This window comes from Octopus sinensis, linkage group LG29, assembly GCF_006345805.1.
Source record: "Octopus sinensis linkage group LG29, ASM634580v1, whole genome shotgun sequence".
Lineage (NCBI taxonomy): Eukaryota > Metazoa > Mollusca > Cephalopoda > Octopoda > Octopodidae > Octopus > Octopus sinensis.
The window spans coordinates 9,876,808-9,900,164 of NC_043025.1; the positions used below are offsets into that span (position 1 = coordinate 9,876,808).

The 23,357-nt window shown below is 42.0% G+C and overlaps 1 protein-coding gene across 1 annotated transcript in view; it reads left to right on the forward strand.

The window, feature by feature from the left end:
- Positions 1–3,233: 3,233 nt before the first annotated feature.
- LOC115226076 (pre-mRNA-processing-splicing factor 8) overlaps positions 3,234–23,357 on the forward strand; it is a 64,084-nt gene continuing 43,960 nt past the window's right edge. Inside the window, exons 1-11 of the mRNA XM_029797050.2 lie at positions 3,234–3,338; positions 8,916–9,181; positions 10,178–10,346; positions 11,574–11,738; positions 12,860–13,075; positions 16,115–16,327; positions 17,316–17,441; positions 20,078–20,183; positions 21,433–21,623; positions 21,753–21,872; positions 22,952–23,141. Of these exons, the coding sequence (XP_029652910.1) occupies positions 8,965–9,181; positions 10,178–10,346; positions 11,574–11,738; positions 12,860–13,075; positions 16,115–16,327; positions 17,316–17,441; positions 20,078–20,183; positions 21,433–21,623; positions 21,753–21,872; positions 22,952–23,141 (1,713 nt within the window). The 5' untranslated portion in view covers positions 3,234–3,338; positions 8,916–8,964. The remainder of the gene's footprint in view (positions 3,339–8,915; positions 9,182–10,177; positions 10,347–11,573; positions 11,739–12,859; positions 13,076–16,114; positions 16,328–17,315; positions 17,442–20,077; positions 20,184–21,432; positions 21,624–21,752; positions 21,873–22,951; positions 23,142–23,357) is intronic.

Here is a 23,357-nt window from a genome sequence, read left to right on the forward strand (position 1 = left end):
CATGAAGTCGTCGTCGAGAAGAACGGTGGTCTCCTTGGCAACGCTTGCGACGTTGATTTCCCTACCCTCCCCTTCCCCCACAGCTTCACGAGGGAGGGAAAGAAGGGGAGGAGCAACACAGGTGCAGCTGTGACCATGGACGCCGACACCGACACACGGAAAGAATTTGGAAGGACCCAGACGACAGCTTCACAGTCAAACGACAACACAGGTGCCAGGTGAGGCTGGCAACGGTCATGATCGGATTGTTGCTTTCGTGAATCTAAACTAAAAGCTAAAAAATAATAAATAAATAAAATAAAGTAATAATAATAATAATCTATTTCTTTACTACCCACAAAGGGCTAAACACAGAGAGGACAAACAAGGATAGACACACGGGTTAAGTTGATTATATCGACCCCAGTGCGTAAATGGTACTTAATTTATCGACCCCGAAAGGATGACAGGCAAAGTCGACCTGGGCGGAATTTGAACTCAGAATGTACCGGCAGACGAAATACCTATTTCTTTACGACCCACATGGGGCTAAACACAGAGAGGACAAACAAGGATAGACACACGGATTAAGTTGATTATATCGACCCCAGTGCGTAGCTGGTACTTAATTTATCGACCCCCGAAAGGATGAAAGGCAAAGTCGACCTGGGCGGAATTTGAACTCAGAACGTAGCGGCAGACGAAATACCTATTTCTTTACGACCCACAAGGGGCTAAACACAGAGAGGACAAACAAGGATAGACACACGGATTAAGTTGATTATATCGACCCCAGTGCGTAGCTGGTACTTAATTTATCGACCCCCGAAAGGATGAAAGGCAAAGTCGACCTGGGCGGAATTTGAACTCAGAACGTAGCGGCAGACGAAATACCTATTTCTTTACGACCCACAAGGGGCTAAACACAGAGAGGACAAACAAGGATAGACACACGGATTAAGTTGATTATATCGACCCCAGTGCGTAGCTGGTACTTAATTTATCGACCCCCGAAAGGATGAAAGGCAAAGTCGACCTGGGCGGAATTTGAACTCAGAACGTAGCGGCAGACGAAATACCTATTTCTTTACTACCCACAAGGGGCTACACACAGAGTGGACAAACAAGGACAGACATAGGTATTAAATCGATTATATCGACTCTTACGTCCCCGTAACTTGGCGGTTCGGCAAAAAAGATCGATAGAATAAGCACTAGGCTTCCAAAAAAAAAAAGTCCTGGTGTCGTTACTTCGGTATAGGTACATACGTGACTTTGTTTACATTTCTGAAGATTCCAGAAACCCTTTTCTCCCACCCCTAACCTTAACCCTAACCCTATCCGGTACTAGAGGGCGGCGAGCTTGCACAAACGTTAGCACGCCGGGCGAAATGCGTAGCCGTATTTCGTCTGCCGTTACGTTCTGAGTTCAAATTCCGCCGAGGTCGACTTTGCCTTTCATCCTTTCGGGGTCGATTAAATAAGTACCAGTTACGCACTGGGGTCGATATAATCGACTTAATCCGTTTGTCTGTCCTTGTTTGTTCCCACTATGTTTAGCCCCTTGTGGGTAGTAAAGAAATAGGTATTTCGTCTGTCGCTACGTTCTGAGTTCAAATTCCGCCGAGGTCGACTTTGCCTTTCATCCTTTCGGGGTCGATTAAATAAGTACCAGTTACGCACTGGAGTCTATATCATCGACTTAATCCGTTTGTCTGTCCTTGTTTGTTCCCACTGTGTTTGGCCCCTTGTGGGTAGTAAAGAAATAGGTACAAAAGGCGGGACTCCAGCATGACCGCAGTCAAAATGACTGAAACAAGTAAAAGAATATATTTATATGTGTGTGCACCACCAGTTTTTTGTTATCTGCTTCTTCATCTTAAATTCCAATACAATTGTTATCTACACCGTTTGAAAGGCATTTGTAGAAAATTTTATTACAAAACACCAATTCTTCTAGAAGTTATGAGGAAACAAAGTTTTAAAGTGTTTAGTTACGTGGAAATTATTTTAAAAAACTGCCGTTCAAACCGAAACTATCCTTATTTCTTTTTGCGGCTGAACAGTGATAAACACGGTCTCATACACATTTTCGCATGAGCGATTTGAACAGTGATAAACACGCCAACACACACACATATATAGATACACAAATATTCAGGCTTTCACGAATCGCTTATGTGTTTATGTATGTATGTATGTATAAAGAGGATTGTAAGTTGAAAAAGAAAGTAAAGAAATAAGAATGTTCTACGGAACTTGCTGAACAAATACTTTCAGTTTTCCGAGATGAAAAGCGATGGATTGCCGAAATCGGTAACCTGGAAAAATTTTGGAACAAATGATTCCGGAAAATCGATTTTGTAACTATTGAGTTTAAAAGTGTTTAGTTACGTGGAAATTATTAAAAAAAAACTGCCGTTCAAACCGAAAAGATCCGAAATATCCATTTCTGGCAATCTTTCGTCTCTAGTAGACCTTTCCGTCTATTTCCGTAAAAAACTTCTTTTTATTTTACATATGGGCTTGCGGGAACTTTTGAAGTAATGAGAGCGAAAGAGACTAAGAGGAAGCGATTGTATGACGAGGGAATTTCTTTTTGAAGTCCCCGTGTGTGTGTTTGATGGGGTGTGGGAGACAGACAGTATGTTGTGTAAGTGAAGTGCTTCTGTTAGTGTGTGTGAAGAGACAGAGTAATGTGTGAAAGAAAGAGATAACTGAAATTTTTTACTCGGTGTATGTGTATATGTATGTGTGTGTGTATATGTATCTATGTATGTGTGTGTGTATGTCATACAATCGCTTTCTCTTAGTCTCTTTCGCTCTCATTACATCAAAAGTTCCCGCAAGCCCATATGTAAAAAAAAAAAATTTTTTTACGGAAATCGACGGAAAGGTCTACTAGAGACGAAAGATCGCCACACAATTTTTTTTTTTTTTCGTTTTTTTGACCGGGTTTAACGCTTTGGTTTAACCGGAATTTGAACTCAGAACGTAGTGGCAGACGAAATATAGCTTAAGTATTTCGCCCGGCTTGCTAAACGATTCCTGCCAAGCTCGCCGCCTTTTACTCATGTAGATACAACCAACCAAGACATGTGCGAATCGAGCAACGAAAATGAATCAAACAGAAAAAAATACGCAAGAGTTATCGTTCTTTGCCGAAAAACAAAAACGAAACAAAACAGAAATGAAAAATAAATAAAAAAAAAAACTACAGAACAATCAACCGGAAGTTGTTAAACCGGAAGTACGTCCAAATCACCGCCATATTGATCCCATGTCGTTAGAAGAAACTTAAACGAAACATTTCTGAGGACATTTGGAAGGTCTTTATTCAATTTCTGTTGTACATTTTGGTAAGTTTCCACTGCTTTTAATTAATTTAATGATCAATTATGGTATCGGGATTATTTTAGGCCTTCTTTGAAGGTGCATTGGGTTTATTTTCACTTGTTTATTGTTGTTATTCTTAACACGATTTTCACTTTGTTGCCAGCGGCAGATGCGATCCATGAGGTTTAGCGCCGTGTTTCTCCCCTTTTTTGTGCCTAAGGACCCCTTTCATTCATATTTTCCTCACGGTTAGAGATTCATATAACCATTCGATGTCTAAAAACCCCTTTTATATTTCTGCAATTTAACGGAATCGTATAAAAAAATCGTTTAGCGCGGTGTTTGTCCCATTTTTCTAAGGACCCCTTTTATACTTCTGTAATTAAACATTTATAAGGAATCGTATAAATAAATCGTTTAACGCGGTGTTTGTCCCATTTTTTTTGCTTAAGGACCCCTTTCATTCCTATTTTCCTCACGGTTAGAGATTCATATAACCATTCGCTGACTAAAACAAACCCTTTTATATATCTGTAATTAAACATTTATAAGGAATCGTATAAAAAAATCGTTTCGCGCGGTGTTTCTCCCCTTTTTCTGTAATTTTACCATAAAATTATGTATTGTGCATTTTGTTTTGTATGCGCTTCATCACCGCTAACAAACACGGAATTTGAAAAATTGTCCTGCATAAAACCTGTCTGTCTATCTATCTATCTATCTATCCGTCTATCTATCTATCTATCTATCTATCTGTCTGTCTGTCTATCTCTGTCTATCTATCTATCTATCTCTGTCTATCTATCTATCTATCCGTCTATCTATCTATCTCTGTCTATCTATCTATCTATCTCTGTCTATCTATCTATCTATCCGTCTATCTATCTATCTCTGTCTATCTATCTATCTATCTCTGTCTATCTATCTATCTATCCGTCTATCTATCTATCTATCTATCTATCTATCTATCTGTCTGTCTCTCTGTCAGTAGTACCCTTACGGTAATGCAAAACAAAAGGCTGGGGACTGTTAACATAAACGACACCGTAAACCGGAGGTTCCCAACCAGAGTCCCAGGGTCCATTTACGATTTTGTTGTTAAAAATTTATGTGCAATAAACTGGTTATTACGGAGATGTACTTGCATAGCAAGTGATTTGATCTGAGATCGTGTGCTTGAAACGAAAACAATTGCAGCGTGGAAGGTGTTTGTAAGCCATTTAAGAAACACACAAAAACCAGTCGATTCACTTCAACATTTGAGGTGCATCTCGGATTTTTGTCAGTGAAGAGGTCACGGTGTTAAAGCGAAGAAAATATTTTGACAAATTAAACTTAAATGTCGAAGTGAATCGAACGGCTTTTGTGTGTTTCTTAAACTGGTTATATTTTTAGAATAAATACAATATTTAAATGATTTCTTTATACGATTCCTTATAAATGTTTAATTACAGAAATATAATAGGGTTTTTTAACACCCAATTTGGTAAAATTTTGGTATTACATACACACACACACACATATCTATATAATTACAGTGCATAAAGAGATTGGGGTATTACTTGAGAACAGTGGTCCCGGTGCGCGTAGTCGATCCTTACTTTGTGTTTTATTTACTTTGCTAAGTAGTCGTTGTAGGATCGACTAGTCACGACTAGCTAGCGCGGATGCGCGACTACGCGAGTGCGCGCACCGGGACCGCTGTTCTCAAGTAGTACCCTTACGGTATCTGCTTGAATAATTTATCCCTATATACTTATCATATATATATATATATATATGTGTGTGTGTGTATATATATATATATATGTGTGTGCGTGTGTATATATATATGTGTGTGTGTGTGTATGTATATATGTGTGTGTGTGTGTGTATATATATATATATATGTGTGTGTGTGTGTATGTATGTATGTATATTGCGCAGGTGATGTATAATGCAACGATACCTTCATTGTTGTGTGCGACCCACTGGTTTATTCGTATGGCCTGTGCGGATTACATATATATTGTACAAGACAACGTGCGTGGTGTGTATATATTTGTGTGTGTGTGTGTAAATATTTATAGATCCATTTTATATGTATGTAAAGGCGTGATGAAATGTGCATGATATATACGCGTGTATACATATTTATGTGCGTGCGTCGATCTGTGTAATATTATCGTGTGTATGTTATACAACATAAAGACACACACACACACACAGACATATAATGTGTAATGTAGGATATAAACACAAGTAAATTTGTTTATTTTCGTGAATTTTTTTTTTGCCAAAAATCCCCGTTTTCGGATACGGGAGGTTACCGGAAAATTGCCAAAAATTGGCATTATGAAATTTTTGCTCCCCTTTCCCCCCAACGTCTTCAATTTTTACTTTTTTCCCCAACACTAACCCTAAAATCCTAACCGTAAGTACAGAAATGTCTTGAAATTTTTGTCCAAATCCTGATGTCCATATTTTTCCGCTTATTTAGAAAAAAAAAATTTGTTTTTTAAAATTTTACAAAGACTTTTGGAAATTTTTTTCGGTATCATAATCTCCTTATTTTTCCGCATATTTTGAAAAACAAAAATTGTGAAAAAAGTTAAAAATGAAGGAAATTGGTGTGTGTGGGGGAGTTATTTAGAATGCTTGTTGACCGTTTCAACAAAATCAAAAAAAATTTTCTTCTGGTCGAGTAGCCCATCCTGCTCGAAAGGTCCCTGAATAAGGATTGCTGGACTGGGTGTGTATTGTGTTCTTGACCAAGGTACTTTGTTTCACATTGAATAAGGATTGTTTAAGGATGTTGAATGAACCATCCATGTTTCCAAAGGTGAATTATCCAAACCTAAGAATTCCTTTCAACACACAGCTATAATACTCCCCTACTACTTCTGCTCGTGATCAGAGATGCACATATCATCAACCACCAAGGGACATGCTCAACTGGTTACGGTCAAACAACTGACAAGCAAATCTGTGGTATTGAGCAGAATATTTGCTGTAGCCCATCTTTTATACCAAGACAAAACAATGTACATGATAACACTTCCAATCAGTTAAGATCAGAAGCCACGAGAGCCACTGTCTGGTACTGAATCAGGGCATTATTATTATTACTGAGTGAGAAAGCAGTGCATGCCATCAAAGTGACACTGGGGTAAAATATACGAAGCCCAGTACACCCATCATGACTAACTGTCTGATAAGGGCACACCAGGCACATGCATCACAACCATATGTGCGCGACATGATGATCTTGTATGAAGATAAACAGCGCATGAGCTTGTAGGTGGGGGCCCAGTTAGAATTTTCTTCAGGTCGAGTAGCCTATCCCGCTCAAAAGGTCCCTGAATAAGGGTTGCTTTAGGATGTTGAACGAAACACCCATGTTTCCAGAGGTGAATTATTCAAACTCCAAAGAATCCCTCTCAACACTCGACTATGATGCTCCCCCACTACTTCTGCTCGTGATCAGAGATGCACATATCGTCAGCCACTAAGGGACATGCTCAACTGGTTACGGTCAAACAACTGACAAGCAAATCTGTGGTATTGAGCAGAATATTTGCTGTAGCCCGTCTTTTATACCAAGACTAAACAATGTACATGATAACACTTCCAATCAGTTAAGATGAGAAGCCATGAGAGCCACTGCCTGGTACTGCATCAGGGCATTATTATCATTATTATTATCATTATTATTATTATTATTATTATTATTATTATTCGTTTCAGTCCCACTCTTTTTGTATTGTCTTGTAACATTCACAGTCCTATATAGGACGAGATACTGTGATAGCCTGGGCTTCCGAGGCCCACAGCTCTTCAATATCCTCCCGAAGAACCTAAGAGACCTGCATGGGGTGGATGCAGATGTCTTTAAAATAAAACTGGATCTCTTCTTTAGTGCCAAGGACTCCAAATTTGCCATCAAGATGTAAGACAAGATACTGTGATAGCCTGGGCTTCAGAGGCCCACAGCTCTTCAATATCCTCCCGAAGAACCTGAGAGGCCTGCATAGGGTGGATGCAGATGTCTTTAAAATAAAACTGGATCTCTTCTTTAGTGCCAAGGACTCCAAATTTGCCATCAAGATGTAAGACAAGATACTGTGATAGCCTGGGCTTCAGAGGCCCACAGCTCTTCAATATCCTCCCGAAGAACCTGAGAGGCCTGCATAGGGTGGATGCAGATGTCTTTAAAATAAAACTGGATCTCTTCTTTAGTGCCAAGGACTCCAAATTTGCCATCAAGATGTAAGACAAGATACTGTGATAGCCTGGGCTTCAGAGGCCCACAGCTCTTCAATATCCTCCCGAAGAACCTGAGAGGCCTGCATAGGGTGGATGCAGAGTCTTTAAAATAAAACTGGATCTTTCTTTAGTGCCAAGGACTCCAAATTTGCCATCAAGATGTAGACAAGATACTGTGATCCTGGGCTTCAGAGGCCCACAGCTCTTCAATATCCTCCCGAAGAACCTGAGAGGCCTGCATAGGGTGGATGCAGATGTCTTTAAAATAAAACTGGATCTCTTCTTGTGCCAAGGACTCCAAATTTGCCATCAAGATGTAAGACAAGATACTGTGATAGCCTGGGCTTCAGAGGCCCACAGCTCTTCAATATCCCCCGAAGAACCTGAGAGGCCTGCATGGGGTGGATGCAGATATCTTAAAATAAAACTGGATCTCTTCTTTAGTGCCAAGGACTCCAAATTTGCCATCAAGATGTAAGACAAGATACTGTGATAGCCTGGGCTTCAGAGGCCCACAGCTCTTCAATATCCCCCGAAGAACCTGAGAGGCCTGCATGGGTGGATGCAGATATCTTAAAATAAAACTGGATCTCTTCTTTAGTGCCAAGGACTCCAAATTTGCCATCAAGATGTAAGACAAGATACTGTGATAGCCTGGGCTTCAGAGGCCCACAGCTTTCAATATCCTCCCGAAGAACCTGAGAGGCCTGCATAGGGTGGATGCAGATGTCTTTAAAATAAAACTGGATCTCTTCTTTAGTGCCAAGGACTCCAAATTTGCCATCAAGATGTAAGACAAGATACTGTGATAGCCTGGGCTTCAGAGGCCCACAGCTCTTCAATATCCTCCCGAAGAACCTGAGAGGCCTGCATAGGGTGGATGCAGATGTCTTTAAAATAAAACTGGATCTCTTCTTTAGTGCCAAGGACTCCAAATTTGCCATCAAGATGTAAGACAAGATACTGTGATAGCCTGGGCTTCAGAGGCCCACAGCTCTTCAATATCCTCCCGAAGAACCTAAGAGACCTGCATGGAGTGGATGCAGATGTCTTTAAAATGAAACTGGATCTCTTCCTGTCAGGTGTCCCAGATAAACCAACTTCACGGCAGGAGATGCAGATGAGGGCAGCTGCATCGAACTCTCTCATGCACCAAATGGCAATTGCTAAAAAGCATTCGTGAAGTAAAATCATGTAGCAACACCAAATGGCGGTGCCCCAGCATGGCCACAGCTTGCGAGCTGAAACTAGATAAATTCCAAATTCCAAAATTCCATATGGACCCTCAGTGATTAATAATTAAAAAGTTACCTTTATTATTATTTAAAATTTATTTTGTGCTTGTTTATTTCCAGGTTAAATTTGTACAGCTTCAAACGTGAGCGAAAGACGCGGGGGGGAAAGATGGCGTTTCCCTACGTGTTCACCCCGACCGGTCAGCCACTGTTGCTGACTGGTCAGCCGGTGTTGATCACTGGTCAACAACCAATGCAGATGCAACTGGCACCTCAGCTACAACCACAACCACCCCCACAGTTACCACCTATGCCACAGCCGCCACCACAGCCAGCGCAGCCGAAACCCCCGGATTACATGTCGGAGGAGAAACTGCAGGAGAAAGGTATGTACCCCACTACATCATTTCTTATATTTACAGCATGTGATATTGACAAGCAAATGAGAAAGACTGGGTGCTGGTCTCTTGATTTGTTAGAAACAACAGTTCAGATTTCCCTGAAAAATTAAGGAACTACGTATTTGATAATGTAATCAAGATATGAGGGTCAGCTGTCAAGTTCGTGGGTTTTTATTCTTTTATTCTTTTACTTGTTTCAGTCATTTGACTGCGGCCATGCTGGAGCACCTCCTTTAGTCGAGCAACTCGACCCCGGGACTTATTCTTTGTAAGCCCAGTACTTATTCTATCGGTCTCTTTTGCCGAACCGCTAAGTGACGGGGACGTAAACACACCAGCATCGGTTGTCAAGCAATGCTAGGGGGACAAACACAAACACACACGCACATACATATATACAACGGGCTTCTTTCAGTTTCCGTCTACCAGATCCACTCACAAGGCATTGGTTGGCCCGGGGCTATAGCAGAAGACACTTGCCCAAGATGCCACGCAGTGGGACTGAACCCGGAACCATGTGGTTGGTTAGCAAGCTACTTACCACACAGCCACTCCTGCGCCTATTTATATATATATATATATATATATATATAATATATATATATATATATATATACAACGGGCTTCTTTCAGTTTCCATCTACCAAATCCACTCACAAGGCATTGGTCGGCCCGGGAGTATAGCAGAAGACACTTGCCCAAGATGCCACGCAGTGGGACTGAACCCGGAACCATGTGGTTGGTTAGCAAGCTACTTACCACACAGCCACTTACCACACAGCCACTCCTGCGCCTGTTATATATGTGTATATATATTTTATGATATATTAATGATGACAATAGTTCATTCCTTTATTAATAAAAGACCCATCTTATGATTGATTGATTGATTGATTCTAGTTTCAGCTCATGAGCTGTGGCCATGCTGGGGCACCGCCATTATATGGTTATTATTATTATTTTTTTGTTTGTTTTCTTCAGCTCGTAAATGGCAGCAGCTGCAGTCAAAGAGATATGCGGACAAACGCAAGTTTGGATTTGTTGATGCCCAGAAAGAGGAGATGCCCCCTGAGCATGTACGCAAGATCATTCGGGATCATGGTGACATGACCAACAGGAAGTTCCGACATGACAAAAGAGTCTATTTAGGGTAAGTACCATCATCTGTTTCTTTACTACCCACAAGGGGCTAAACACAGAGGGGACAAACAAGGACAGACATAGGTATTAAGTCGATTACATCGATCCCCCAGTGCGTAACTGGTACTTAATTTATCGACCCCGAAAGGATGAAAGGCAAAATCGACCTCGGCGGAATTTGAACTCAGAACGTAGCGGCAGACGAAATACCTATTTCTTTACTACCAACAAGGGGCTAAACATAGAGGGGACAAACAAGGACAGTCAACCGGATTAAGTCGATTACATTGACCCCAGTGCGTAACTGGTACTTAATTTATCAACCCCGAAAGGATGAAAGGCAAAATCGACCTCGGCGGAATTTGAACTCAGAACGTAGCGGCAGACGAAATACCTATTTCTTTACTACCAACAAGGGGCTAAACATAGAGGGGACAAACAAGGACAGTCAACCGGATTAAGTCGATTACATTGACCCCAGTGCGTAACTGGTACTTAATTTATCAACCCCGAAAGGATGAAAGGCAAAGTCGACCTCGGTGGAGTTTGAACTCAGAACGTAACGGCAGACGAAATACCTATTTCTTTACTACTTACAAGAGCCTGAACACAGAAAGGACAAACAAGGACAGACAACCGGATTAAGTCGATTACATCGACCCCAGTGCGTAACTGGGTCTTAATTTATCGACCCTGAAAGGATGAAAGGCAAAGTCGACCTGGGCGGAATTTGAACTCAGAACGTAGCGGCAGACGAAATACGGCTACGCATTTCGCCCGGTGTGCTAACGATTCTGCCAGCTCATCGTCATTAACAAGAATAGTTTTTGTGGGCCAACAGAGAGGCCTTTATGCTTGGTCTTTCTAGGAGTATTATGTGACATCTTGGGCAAGTGCCTCCTTCCATGATATCAAAGAGACCAGTTCCCGGTGAGTGAAATTTAGTCAATGGAAACACTTCAGAATTCTGGTGGCTTTGCGGAATTGATAGAACATCGGATGAAAAGCCACATGGTATTTGTTCTGATTCTCTGCTCTCTGGATTTTCATTGGCTTCCTACATAGATCTCCATGTGTATGGTATTGCATGAGCACTTTTACATGATGTATGGACGTTTTTGCATGGCAGTGCCACATGAAAATGTTTGTTGCTTTTTTAATAAAATCCTTAATTGTTGTATGTACGGTTATGATAATACTTGTTGTTGTTAAAACCCCTTGTATTTTACCTTTGCAGAGCCCTCAAATACATGCCCCATGCTGTCATGAAGCTGCTGGAGAACATGCCGATGCCCTGGGAACAGATCCGAGATGTGAAGGTCCTCTACCATATCACCGGTGCCATAACATTTGTTAATGAAATCCCTTGGGTTGTCGAGCCTATCTACATTGCACAGTGGGGGTAAGTGAAATCTGTCACCATCATCATCATCATCACTAATGGTCATTATCACTATTGATAATCATCATAGTAATCATCATCATCATTATCGTTTAATGTCTGCTTTCCATGCTGGCATGGGTTGGACGATTTTGACTGAGGGCTGGCGAACCAGATGGCTGCACCAGACTCCAATCTTGATCTGGCAGAGTTTCTACATCTGGATGCTCTTCCTAACGCCAACCACTCTGAGAGTGTAGTGGGTGCTTTTATGTGTTACATACGTATGTATATATATATCATCATCATTGTTTAACGTCCGCTTTCCATTCTAGCATGGGTTGGACGGTTTTGACTGAGGGCTGGCGAACCAGATGGCTGCACCAGACTCCAATCTTGATCTGGCAGAGTTTCTACATCTGGATGCTCTTCCTAACGCCAACCACTCTGAGAGTGTAGTGGGTGCTTTTATGTGTTACATACGTATGTATATATATATCATCATCATCATTTAACGTCCGCTTTCCATGCTAGCATGGGTTGGACGATTTTGACTGAGGGCTGGCGAACCAGATGGCTGCACCAGGCTCCAATCTTAATCTGGCAGAGTTTCTACAGCTTGATGCCCTTCCTAACACCAACCACTCCAAGAGTATATGTTAAGTTATGATGATGATGTGTATATATATATCATCATCATTGTTTAACGTCCGCTTTCCATTCTAGCATGGGTTGGACGATTTTGACTGAGGGCTGGTGAACCAGATGGCTGCACCAGGCTCCAATCTTGATCTGGCAGAGTTTCTACATCTGGATGCCCTTCCTAACGCCAACCACTTCGAAAGTGTAATGGGTGCTTTTTAGCGTGCCACCGGCACGGGGGCCACTTAGGCGGTACTAGCAATTACCTCGCTCGAATCTTTTTACATGTGCCACCGACACAGGTGCCAGTGAAGCGACGTTGGTGACGATCACACTCGAATGGTGCCCTTTTACGTGCCACCGGCACAGAGGCCAGTCGGAGCGGCACTGGTATCACAGTTACAATTTCCCTTGATGTTGGTCGATTTTTTTAATTAATTAATTATCTCCTTAATTATTTTTGTGTTTATCTTATTTTTTTCGTCTTCCCTCCTCGGCAGCTCTATGTGGATTATGATGAGGCGAGAGAAACGGGATCGTCGCCACTTCAAGAGAATGCGATTCCCACCCTTTGATGATGAGGAACCACCCCTAGACTACGCTGACAATGTGCTGGATGTTGAACCTTTGGAAGCCATCCAATTAGAGCTGGATACTGATGAAGACAAGGCAGTGATGAACTGGTTCTATGAACACAAGCCACTTGCTGATACCAAGTAAGTTATATAGTCATGCTAGTTATTAATGTGTGTATATAATCGGATCTTATCAGTTTGACCGGCAGTTTTTTTAAATAATTTCCGCGTAAAATAATTTTAAAACTAATTTCCATTATTTAAAATAATTTCTGTGTTTGTCCCCTTAGCATTGCTTGACAACCAATGCCGGTGTGTTTACGTCCCCGTCACTTAGCGGTTCGGCAAAAGAGACCGATAGAATAAGTACTGGGCTTACAAAGAATAAGTTCCGGGGTCGATTTGCTCGACTAAAGGCAGTGCTCCAGCATGGCCGCAGTCAAATGACTGAAACAAGTAAAAGAGTAAAAGAGAGAGAGAGAGTAACCAAACACTTTTAAACTTTGTATACTGGTAGAATGTGTTTATAAAACATCTTTTTCTCTTGGCTTTATTGAGAAAATTCTATAGTTTGTAAGATATTTGGGTTTTTTTTTCTTCAATTTCTGCAATTTCAACCAATCAATGACGTGTATTGAGGTGAAAAATATTCTGTGCCATATGAATATGTCCCTCGTTTAAGAAACAGATTGGGTTTATTTACATTTGTGAAGAAAAGAAGATACCCTTCCCTCCACCCCTAACCCTAAAACAGATTGAAATGCAATAGATCGATACTAGGGTCATAATTATGGGTGACAATTTCATATGACACCGCTAGAAAAAACTGCCGTTCAAACCGAAAAGATCCATATAATCTCCTATGTATATGTATATAATCTCCTTTCCTCCCTTCTATAGTAAACAGTTTTATTGTCTTCCATGCATTAATATTTGAAGATGACTTTTTTGTATGTCTATATTGAGTTGCAGAATGGATGTAACCAAGATGTTTTATGATCTGAAGAGCTAGCCTTCTATACCTGTATTACCTTGTAAAATGTACAACTGTATTATGTAATTTATTACAAATACACAAATGCACAGACATGTAAAACAATTTATGAAACACTAGAATAAATTATTTTTCCGTGATGTTGGCTGCAAATTGATAATTATCTTATTGTTATCAAGTGAAATTAGTATATTCATCTCCTACCTCCTGGCTTTCTTTAAATTCTCTCTCTCTCTTTATTTATATATATATAAGGCCAACGAGGGTACGGACGCCGCTATATATACTATATGTAGAAAAATACAAACTGGGACAAGAACGTAAAACATTTAGAAGACGATACAAAAAACACGGACGGGACATTCGAAGCCTTCAATCTTCAGTCAAGAACCGGATCATCCTCGCAATTTCGGCTCATTAATCTTGAGATTGCTCCGATCCGGCCAGCCCCAAGGAAAAACTAAGCTACGAGCATTAGATTTCTTGTCCCAGTTTGTATTTTTCTACATATAATATATATATATATATATATATATAGGGAGAGTTTACGGAAAAAACAAAAGACGAAGACAGGTGGTGTACAAAACAAACAGGTGTATTAGTATAACGCTCAGGAATAGAAAAAGTCTTTTACATTTCGAGCCTATGCTCTTCTACAGAAAGGGACACAGAAAAAACCAGGAGAGAAAAAAATGTGTGTAGTGGCTAACGATCTATCATATATATATCCATTATATAAAATCCGTTCCGTCTGTCTGTGTGTGTCTTCTAGGATCTCGGGCATCCTCCATCTGATTGCGCTCAAATTTTATATGTAGATACTGACAGGTATCAGGGCGTGTATAAGTTTTGAGAAAATTACAAAAATCGATTCCAGGTGAGAATGCAATCGATAGAGACGTGGGAACGTGCATTACTACGCACAGCTGTTGCGATCGATACTACGCATACATGAGAAAAATGCACGTGCAGTTTGCGCAAAAAAAGCTGGCTGGCTTGAAGTAATGCCACAAAATGCAGTATATTTATGAGACCAAAAAGTAAGATGCAAAAGAGATATTATCTTCAAACTTGACATGAAGATTTAAAAAAAAAAGGCGGGGGAGGGGTTAAACCTTCTTGCAGGTAATGAAAGGGTAAAACCTTCTTGCAGGTACCTGAATGGCTCTCTTAGCTCACAGCTGGATAACTCCTGCTATGCTTGGAATGACCTCGCAATACTAAAAGCTCCCTTTTTTTTTTATTTTATGTAGGAGTGGCTGTGTGGTAAGTAGCTTGTTTACCAACCACATGGTTCCGGGTTCAGTCCCACTGCGTGGCACCTTGGGCAAGTGTCTTTTACCATAGCTTCGGGCCGACCAAAGCCTTGTGAGTGGATTTGGTAGACGGAAACTGAAAGAAGCCCGTCGTATATATATATATATATATATGCGTTTCTGTGTCTGTGTTTGTCCCCCTAGCATTGCTTGACAACCGATGCTGGTGTGTTTATGTCCCCATTACTTAGCGGTTCGGCAAAAGAGACCGATAGAATAAGTACTGGGATTACAAAAGAATAAGTCCCGAGGTCGAGTTGCTCGACTAAAGGAGGTGCTCCAGCATGGCCGCAGTCAAATGACTGAAACAAGTAAAAGACATATATATATATACTCTTACTCTTTTACTTGTTTCAGTCATTTGACTGCGGCCATGCTGGAGCACCGCCTTTTAGTCGAGCAAATCGACCCCAGGACTTATTCTTTGTAAGCCCAGTACTTATTCTATCAGTCTCTTTTGCCGAACCGCTAAGTGACGGGGACGTAAACACAGCAGCATCGGTTGTCAAGCAATGCTAGGGGGACAAACACAGACACACAAACATATACACACACACTTATATATATATACATATATACAACAGGCTTTTTTCAGTTTCTGTCTACCAAATCCACTCACAAGGCTTTGGTCGGCCCGAGGCTATAGCAGAAGACACTTGCCCAAGATGCCACGCAGTGGGACTGAACCCGGAACCATGTGGTTGCTTAGCAAGCTACTTACCACACAGCCACTCCTGCGCCTATATATATATATTTTTTTTTTCCACTTGAATGCCTCTCATAGCTGAATTTCTCTTCTCTTCTCCATTTCTTGATGACAATCCAAAACTAAAAGTTCTTTTATTTATTTGAAAAAAATTTTTTTTGCAGACACCTAAATGGCTCAACTTATCGCCATTGGAACCTCTCGCTGCCAATAATGTCCGTTCTGTACCGCTTGGCCAACCAACTCCTCACCGATCTCGTCGACGAAAACTACTATTACCTCTTTGATCTCAAATCATTCTTCACAGCCAAAGCTCTCAACTTGGCCATTCCTGGTGGCCCGAAATTCGAGCCTTTGGTCAAGGATAAGGAACTTCAGTGAGTCACCTCTCCTACTTTTTCCCTTTTATTCTTTACTCGCCCGCCCCCCCACCCCTCTCTGTTTTCTGTGTCTGTCTCTCTGTTCTCTCTCTCTCTGCAACTTACTCTCTGTCTATCTTCTCTCTCTTACTCTACTTCCCGCTCTATTTTACTTTCTCGGACTCTTCCATTTATTTCTCCCTATCTAGCTCTCTATTTTACCCTTATTTTACTCTCTCCTTCCTCTTAGTCGTTTCCTCTCATCTTTATCCTATCTGTGGAGGCACATGGCCTAGTGGTTAGAGCAGCGGACTCGCGGTCGAGGGATCGCGGTTTCGAATCTCAGACCGGGTGATGTGTGTGTTTATGAGTGAAAACACCTAATCTCCATGCGGCTCCGGCAGAAGGTAATGGCGAAACTTCTGCTGACTCTTTCGCCACAACTTTCTCTCATTCTTTCCTCCTGCATCTTGCAGCTCACCTGCGACGGACCGGCGTCCCGTCCAGGTGGGGAACCTATACGCCAAGGAAACCGGGAAACCGGCCCTTATGAGCTAAGCATGGCTCAAGAAGGAACATTTATTTTTGTGGAGGCACATGGCCTAGTGGTTAGAGCAGCGGACTTGCGGTCGAGGGATCGCGGGTTCGAATCTCAGACCGAGCGGTGTGTGTATTTATGAGCGTAACATCTAAGCTCTACATGGCTCTGGCAGAAGGTAATGGCGAAACTTCTGCTCACTCTTTCCTCCTGCCGTTCAAACCGAAAAGATCCGAATATTGTAGATATACAACGTAAAGATGGTGAGTTCTAATCCAGTTCGGTTCTATGTACACATTCAGGGGTAAAACACCTGATGACTATCACAGGTCAAAGTGATTGAAACATAAGCATACATGTAAACATTTGTAAATATACAGCGTAAAGATGGCCGGTTCTAATCCAGCCTGGTTCTATGTTTACGTCCAGACATAATGTGTAATTCGTTTAATTTTATTTATTTTCCAGGGACGAGGACTGGAATGAGTTTAACGACATCAACAAGATAATTATCCGACAGCCTGTTCGCACAGAATATCGGATTGCATTTCCATATCTTTACAACAACATTCCTTTTCAGGTGCACCTCTCCTGGTGGGTATAATTTCTCTTCTCTCACTCTTTGTGTCTATCATTAGTTGGTTTGTGTCTGTGTTTGTACCCCTAGCATTGCTTGACAACTGATGCTGGTGTGTTTACGTCCCCGTCACTTAGCGGTTCGGCAAAAGAGACCGATAGAATAAGTACTGGTCTTGCAAAAGAATAAGTCCCGGGGGTCGAGTTGCTCGATTAAAAGGCGGTGCTCCAGCATGGCCGCAGTCAAATGACTGAAACAAGTAAAAGAGTAAAATGGGAGTAAGCATACACACATCTTCTCATGCAGCTACTCACACACACACACACACAGGTGTACATTGTCGTTATAGTTCTTAGGTTACTGCCCACGACGTTCTGTGCATTTGGTCCATGCGAGTACCAATGGCCCCGTGCTGCTGTCGTGGCATACCAACATGATGTCAGTGATATTCCCTGCTGTCAGAATTTATTGTAGCAGGAGCTGAGCCCATCAGACATTACCATTATCATTAGCATAACGAGAGGCATCTGGCAGTGAATTAATTACATGCAAGACTTCACAACTTTAGTATTGCTCCTTCAGCGAGCTGGCCGAATCGTTAGCATGCCGGGCGAAATGCTTAGCAGTAATTTGCCTGCCGCTGCGTTCTGAGTTCAAATTCCGCCCAGGTCGACTTTGCCTTTCATCCTTTCGGGGTCGATTAAATAAGTACCAGTTATGCACTGGGGTCGATATAATCAACTTAATCCGTTTGTCTCTCCTTGTTTGTACTCTCTGTGTGTAACCCCTTGTGGGTAGTAAAGAAATAGGTATTTCCTCTGTCTTTATGTTCTGAGTTCAAATTCTGCCAAGGTCGACTTTGCCTTTCATCCTTTCTGGGTCGATTAAATAAGTACCAGTTATGCACTGGAGTCAATATAATCGACTTAATCCGTCTGTCTCTCCTTGTTTGTACTCTCTGTGTGTAGCCCCTTGTGGGTAGTAAAGAAATAGGTATTCCATCTGTCTCTATGTTCTGAGTTCAAATTCCACCCAGGTCGACTTTGCCTTTCATCCTTTCGCGGTCGATTAAATAAGTACCAGTTATGCACTGGGGTCGATATAATCGACTTAATCCGTTTGTCTCTCCTTGTTTGTCCTTTCTGTGTTTAGCCCCTTGTGGGTAGTAAAGAAATAGGTATTACTCCTCCAGAGTGATCCTATGAATTTTTGAGCCCACCTCCACATTAACGAAGTTGTTGATATCTTATCAATGTCATGCCCCTGTTGTGTAAATTTCTAAAGCAAAATTAAAAAATTATAATTAATTAAAAGAAATTTCCTTGAATTTAAAAGCAAGAAATAATTCTTTCATTCTTGATGTAAAACAATTCTTCAGTAACATTTTTCTCTCACCCAAGGCTCAGCAAGCTTCTTTCTTTAACCCCGTTTATGAAATCGTTGATACCCTATTGATGCTGCACCCTAATTAATTTTTCAAAGAATTTCTTTACTTTAAAAGCAATAATTATTTCATTCTTGAAGTAAAGGTTAGCAACAGGAAAGGCATCTAGGTGTAGAACAACTCTTCAATAACATATTTCTCCCACCCAAAGTTCAGTAAGCTTTCACTGACCCCTTCATGAAATCGTTGATAACCTGTCTTGTAAATTTCTAAAGCAAAATTAAAAATTATAATTAAAAAAAAATACTTCTTGCATGCAAAAGCAATAATTCTTTCATAGTTGATGTAATGGTTAGCAAGTGGAGGCGCAATGTCTCAGTGGTTAGGGCAGCGGACTCGCGGTTTCGATTCCCAGACCGGGCGTTGTGAGTGTTTATTGAGCGAAAACACCTAAAAGGTCCACGAGGCTCCGGCAGGGGATGGTGGTGATCCCTGCTGTATTCTTTCACCACAACTTTCTCTCACTCTTACTTCCTGTTTCTGTTGTACCTGTATTTCAAAGGTCCGGCCTTGTCACTCTCTGTGTCACGCTGAATATCCCCGTGGAGTGCTCAGCCACTTACACGTTAATTTCACGAGCAGGCTGTTCTGTTGATTCGGATCAACCGGAACCCTCGTTGTCGTAAGCGACGGAGTGCTTCCATCAATGGTTAGCAACAGCAAGAGCATCTAGCTGTAAACCAATGCCTCAGTAATATATTCCTCTAACCCATGCTAGCATGGAAAACTTAGATGTAAATCAAACAGATTTGATACATATTTTCTTAATAGTAATAATATGATGGCATGCAGTGCAACTGCACGTTGCTGCATCCACCATTGGTTGGTGATTTTCTATTACTCCTGATGGACAACACCTTTGTACCATTCAGGTGACAGCCCTCCAACCGTTGGTTCTGTTTGGGTGGTTGTTGCTGGTGATGGTTTTACAAAGCCTAAGTGCAAATACTTTCTTGACCCCTTTCTGTTTTTTTTTTCTTATTTTAGTCACCTTTTACAACACACAATGGTAACGTTGGGTCTATTCTTTGACATGCTGGTCCCCTCACAGCACTAGGGCAATGTGAATTGAAAACACACTGCTCAATCTCAGAATTGAACCCGTGATTATCAGATCATAGTGCAACACCCTAACCACTGGGCCATAGACCTTCACACTAATTTTCATCGTTTTTTTTTTTTTTTGTCTTTTCTCATCTGCTGTTACAGGTACCACAAGCCTAACGTGGTTTACATCAAGACAGAAGATCCTGACTTACCTGCTTTCTATTTTGACCCCTTGATAAACCCCATCTCTCACAGACATGCCACCAAAGTAAGTATACAAGGGGTCACCCCTTTTGATTCCTCACCAGTGTCAGCTACACTTTTTATATATTGTTTACAGTTATTTATGTATACAAGTGAGACCATAACCCGTGGTCTCTACATGGGATGTAGCCAGTCGACTTATGCATACCTTTCCTTCTTGGGACACAAAACTCTACTTGTGAAGACCTGTTGAGGCAAGTGAGAATCGAAATCGATCAACATCAATGGAAATTGCAGCTGTGATACCAGTGCAGGTGGCACGTAAGAGAACCATCCGAACGTGGCCGTTGCCAGCGCCACTCCGACTGGCCTTGTGCCGGTGGCACGTAAAAAGCACCATCCTTTCGTAGCCATTGCCAGCCTCGCCTGGCCCCCGTGCCGGTGGCACGTAAAAAGCACCATCAGATCGTGGCCGTTGCCAGTCTCGCCTGGCCCCCGTGGCACGTAAAAAGCACCATCCGATCGTGGCCGTTTGCCAGCCTCGCCTGGCACCTGTGCCGGTAGCACGTAAAAAGCACCCACTACACTCACGGAGTGGTTGGCGTTAGGAAGGGCATCCAGCTGTAGAAACATTGCCAGATCAAACTGGAGCATGGTGCAGCCTCCTGGCTTCCCAGACCCCAGTTGAACCGTCCAACCCATGCTAGCATGGAAAGCGGACGTTAAACGATGATAATGATGATGATGTTTACAGCTATTTATGTATTGTGTTGTTTAGCTACAGGTAAGTTCCTGGTCCAACAAATCTATCATTGTAAGTATGACAGCTATGCTTGGATGGGGAAGGTGCGTTGGTGTCTGGAAAAAGGATAAGAGAGATGCAGCAAAGCACTGTACCTAACAACTTTGCCAATCCATTTCCTTGAATTGGTATACTCTTTTATTTGTTTCAGTCATTTGACTGCGGCCATGCTGGAGCACCCTTTAGTCGAGCAACTCGACCCCATGACTTATTCTTTTGTAAGCCCAGTACTTATTCTATCGGTCTCTTTTGCCGAACTGCTAAGTGACGGGGACGTAAACACACCAGCAATGCTAGGAGGGACAAACACAGACACACAAACATATACACACACAAGGCTTTGGTTGGCCCGAGGCTATAGTAGAAGGCACTTGCCCAAGATGCCACGCAGTGGGACTGAACCCGGAACCATGTGGTTGGTTAGCAAGCTACTTACCACACAGCCACTCCTGCGCCTATCCTTTTTTTTCTTTCCTGTTTTTTTTAATTGAATTTAATTTGTTCGTTTTAGGGTACTGAACCTTTGCCAGACGACGATGAAGATTTCGAACTTCCTGACTATGTGCAAGCCTTTATGCAGGAAACCCCGCTCTACACTGACAACACAGCTAATGGCATCTCCTTGCTTTGGGCCCCAAGACCGTTCAATTTGCGCTCTGGTAAAACCCGCAGAGCCATTGATGTACCATTAGTAAAATCATGGTGAGTATTCCATTTGTAGTGATGTGACCCTTAGATTTGAGATCCTGCTGTCACTAATGTCAGAATCCTGAATGTGTACCCGTTGTTATTGCTGTTCAGCTATTAGAAGTCTCTTCTTTTTTTTTAAAGGTACCGGGAACACTGCCCCGCTGGAATGCCTGTCAAAGTGAGGGTCTCCTACCAGAAGTTATTGAAATATTACGTGCTGAACGCCCTCAAACATCGACCACCAAAGGCCCAAAAGAAAAGGTAGGTTTGGCCTGGTTTCACTGTTGGTTACTTCTCTCAGCGGAATTCTACTTTAAAAATATAGAATATATAGTCATATGAATTCCTATGTTTAGAACTCAGATATGCAAAAGTTTTCTGGAAATACCAAAAAATGTAAAAGCTATGTGGGGTTATATGGTGTGCTTAAAGCAGAATTCTTCCCTACTCTGTATATATGTGTGTATCTTTTTTTCTCTTTTTTTACTTGTTTCAGTCATTTGACTGCGGCCATGCTGGAGCACCGCCTTTAATAGTGTCTTCTACTATAGCCTCAGGCCGACCAAAGCCTTGTGAGTGGATTTGGTAAACGGAAACTGAAAGAAGCCCGTCGTATATATGTATATATACATATATATATATATGTGTGTGTGTGTTTGTGTGTCTGTAGTTGTCCCCCCAACATCGCTTGACAACCGATGCTGGTGTGTTTACGTCCCCGTAACTTAGCGGTTCGGCAAAAAGAGACCGATAGAATAAGTACTGGGCTTACAAAGAATAAGTCCTGGGGTCGATTTGCTCGACTAAAGGCGGTGCTCCAGCATGGCCGCAGTCCTGAAACAAGTAAAAAACAAAAAAAAAAGAGTACTCTTTCTATTGTGGCTGTATACATTATATACCCCAGCTATTTTGACTATTTGATCACCTTGACCGACCAGTCCGTCAGGCATCCATTTGACACTGCTGGTCACAGCACGCTGTCCACTCCTCTCTGGATTGCGCCTTTCTCATCCACGTGATCCCAATCGTCCTCCTGAAATCGTCACTCCACCGTCGTGGAGGTCTTCCGGGTGGTTTTTTCCACTCAAGCGGGTACCACTCGACAACTGCGTGCGTCCACCGATTATCGGTGAGCCGGGTGACGTGTCCAGCCCATCTATGCTTGCTGCGTGTATACTCTGCGATGACATCTCTCACGCCGGACTTCTTTCTGATGATCTTGCTACTTATGGGCTCTCTCAATTTTGACTATTTATAACTTCCAAATTATTGCCTATCTACTGTCCCCAGGCTATTGGGGCTGTACACCTTAAGTATCTCTGTATAATTTCCATCCACAGATATCTGTTCCGCTCGTTCAAGGCGACCAAATTCTTCCAGACGACCCAGTTGGACTGGGTGGAGGTTGGCCTGCAGGTGTGTCGTCAGGGGTACAACATGCTCAATCTCTTGATCCATCGTAAAAACCTCAACTATCTTCATTTGGACTACAACTTCAACCTGAAACCCGTCAAGACCCTCACCACAAAGGTAAGATAATCGAGGACCTTCTTGTGTTCTCTCACCGCAGGGTGGAGAGTCAGAGTGAGTGGAAAAAGGGAGCTGAAGAAGAAAGGGGGAACTGGGGCTGAGTGAGATGGGGGAGAATAGAAGCTATGTGAGAAAGGAGCAGGGGCTGAGTGAGTTTGTGTACTGGGGCAGTGTGATTGACTTGTCCCCTTCCCCACAAAATCCAGGCCTTGTGCC